Here is a 3215-nt window from a genome sequence, read left to right as displayed (position 1 = left end):
TATTGTTATTATGAAACAGACAAGATGTATCAATGCCAAATGATGATGAGAAAGAGTGTTCACTTTGGTCTCTCTCTCACATGCCTTCCCAGGAAACCATCAGAACCCTGGATTTACTGGTCTTTCTAGATTTACAGTCATTCTCCAAGGGCTGTTTAGTAATAATACAGGCTTAATGCTAGAACCTGTGGCATCTTTAAGGATATAAAAATATTTGACATAAAATTGTTTATTGATGTACATATAAGAACAGTTCAAAATAAAGATTACTATTTAATTTAATGTCTATGAAAATGTACCATTTGTTTTCTTTTAATTTAGGATTTATATGAATTACATCACACTTGAGACTAACTTGAAGGTCAAATTTTTCTTCCATTGTAAGAATATCTTATTATGTGTGATGGTTGCTAATAAATCATAGCCAATCACAAAGTGAGTTGCTGATTCACAAACAATTTGAAAAGCAAAATTATAAAAAACAGTTTCAAATTTATAGTGAAAAGTCATTTTTATTATTGAATGTGGGAACACTGACATTTATTTGATACAATGTGGGGGAAGATATGATGGTTTTTAAAGGCTCTGAATGTTTCTTAAATTTTTCTCCAAAGAACTAAAAATATTGTCAGGAACTACCAAATATTTTTCTGGAAACACCAAATATTTTTCAACTCTCAAACCTTCACATTTCTTAACACATAAAGTTTTTAAAGTTAATATGAAATTTGTTTTCTATTTTGTTATAATCTATACTTGTTTAATCACATTTTTAATAGCTATCATTGACATAAAATTTTACTCCAGAAGAAAGCATTCTATTTACTGGATAGGTATGTTTGAATGTGTGTGACACACTGCCCCAGGGAAGTGTGAGTCCCACAATTTAGACAGAAAACTCTTGAGAGATGATGGCAGAAATCTCCTTCTCTCTCTTATTCGTCTTTTGTGGAAGATGTTACAAAATCATTATAGCAAATTGTAAGGATTTTGGCTTCACGAAAGTTCTGAAGAGGTTTTCTTTGGTGTTCTTTTATCTGATCACATAGTAACATCATTTGTCTATTGTGTAACAGTGTATGTACATTTATGGGAAAACTAGAAAATATTCTCTGAGAATAATCCACCTTGTTCTTAAGAATAAGCTTGAATTCTTCTTCCTCCAGTCTTCTGTAAAAGTTGACCCAGACCCACTTCCAATCATTGCATCAGTTCTTCCATGCTCTTCTCTGTTTTTTTTCTAAGTAGTATATAATAATTCCACCTTTAGCCACAAACCAAGTAATTCTTAGGGAATTGGGTCTGTCTCTCTTCACGTCAGGGCAAAACTGCTCTCAACTGCTCTTCTTATAGCCAGCTGATTTATTGACTTAAATACTTAGAATCTTGTCTTTAACAAACTTCTGATTGACCCTTCCCTGGGCTCAGAAGACCCTCTTTGCCCTGGCCAGTGTGGCTCAGTTGGTTGAGCATCATCCCATGTTCCAAAAGGTTGCCAGTTTGATACCTGGTCAGGGCATATACCCAGGTTGTGGGTTTATTTGGTTTTGGTGCATACAGGAGGCAACCAATAGATGTTTCAATCTCACATCAATGTTTCTCTCTCTCTCTCTCCTCCCCCACCCTTCCTTTCTCTCTAAAATAAATTGAACATATATTTTTTTTAAGTCCATCTTCTTCATAGGCCTCCTATCTTACTGTTTCATCTCAGTGAACTGGACCTCCTATTCCTACCCCATGGATGCCTTGTACCCAGAAGAGCTTATGTAATGTTTGTTATTCAATTAATTAATAAATGGACTAGAGTGTGAATGGATATTTTAATGCTATGACTGATAGAAAAATAATTACTCAGAGTCATAAGGGATATGAAAGAATGGTTTGGGCAGGAAGTTGTGTTCAGAACACTTAGATTGATTTTCCAAAAGAATGGATTGACAAGAAATGTGAGATTAATGAGGAAGAGAAAAGAAAAGGTATAATTTAGGTGACTGAGGATACTGGACTCATCATGCTCTGTCACTAGTCCAGCAGGTCCCTGTCCTTTTATTCTCATTTGCCCTTTTAGCCTAATTTGTTCTACCATACCTTTTGCCCTTGGCAGGAGCCTTGTTGGAAGAGATGATGATGAGCTTGGGTCCCCTGTTGTTGATCTTCATGCTGGGGTCCTGTCTGACCCAACCAAACCAGGCTCCAGATGACAAGAGGTACAAAATCTTCCTGGACCAGCACTATGATTTCAAACCACATGGCCACAATGACAAATACTGTGATGACAAGATGAGAGAACGAAACTTGACTAATCCCTGCAAAGACATCAACACCTTTATTCATGGCACCAGTAACAACATCAAGGCTGTCTGTGAAGATAAGAATGGAGAGCCTTATGAGACAAATTTAAGAATAAGCAAATCTACTTTCCAGGTCACTATTTGCAGGCACCATGGAGGGTCCACCCGGCCTCCCTGCCGGTACAGAGCCACAGCAGAGTCCAGATACATTGTTATTGCCTGTGAACATGGCTTGCCTGTCCACTTGGCGAAGACCGTTGTCATACCAAAATCAGCAGGCCACTAGCCCAGAGTTGGCTCTGCTCTCTATTCCTGGCATTTCCCCTACACACTCTAGAACAGGGGTGGCCGCATTCATTGCCAGGGGCCCAGAAAATGAGCTGCCTGGATCTTTTGTTTTCTGTTTTACAATATGTAATAAATAAAAATGTCTCTGAAATCAGTAAGAATCAAAGTCTTCTCATCAGTTCTTGGCCTATTGATTTTTCCCCATTTTCTCTACTCAACAGCTCGCAGAGAGAATGGCATGTAATACAAATGCCTTTTTCCCTATTAGTTACTTCATTCTCAGTCGTTAGGGAGGTAGATTTTCCGTTTTTGTGAGTGTAAGGATGTTAAATTCATCTTATAACAGAGCTGGGAAATTCCAGGGCACATGGCTGCTAAGCAGAATTTTGAGGAGCAAATTATTTTTGCTGTCAAATAAGTCAATATTACTTTTACAAATGTTAAACTTTAAGTAGTGTTTAGAACGAAATACCAGCAGATTAAATTTTACCTCTCTCTTAAGTTATCGCATTTAAAAATATATATATTATTGATTTTGTACATAAAGGAAGGGAGAGGGATAGAGAGTTAGAAACATCAATGAGAGAGAAACATCAGCTGCCTCCTGCACACCCTCTACTGGGGATGCGCCTGCAA

General features: G+C 37.2%; 1 protein-coding gene across 1 annotated transcript; it reads left to right on the top strand.

Moving 5' to 3' along the window:
- Nucleotides 1-2121: 2121 nt before the first annotated feature.
- LOC307097670 (angiogenin-like) lies at nt 2122-2577 on the top strand (the record flags this gene model as incomplete). The annotated part of the gene is made up of 1 exon (XM_079767736.1): nt 2122-2577. The coding sequence occupies one exon, from the start codon at nt 2122-2124 to the stop codon at nt 2575-2577; it is 456 nt and encodes a 151-aa protein (XP_079623862.1).
- Between the last annotated feature and the right edge of the window lie 638 nt (nt 2578-3215).

This window comes from Cnephaeus nilssonii, assembly GCF_951640355.1.
Source record: "Cnephaeus nilssonii genome assembly, chromosome: 4".
Lineage (NCBI taxonomy): Eukaryota > Metazoa > Chordata > Mammalia > Chiroptera > Vespertilionidae > Cnephaeus > Cnephaeus nilssonii.
This window is presented reverse-complemented; position numbering and strand designations above follow the sequence as displayed.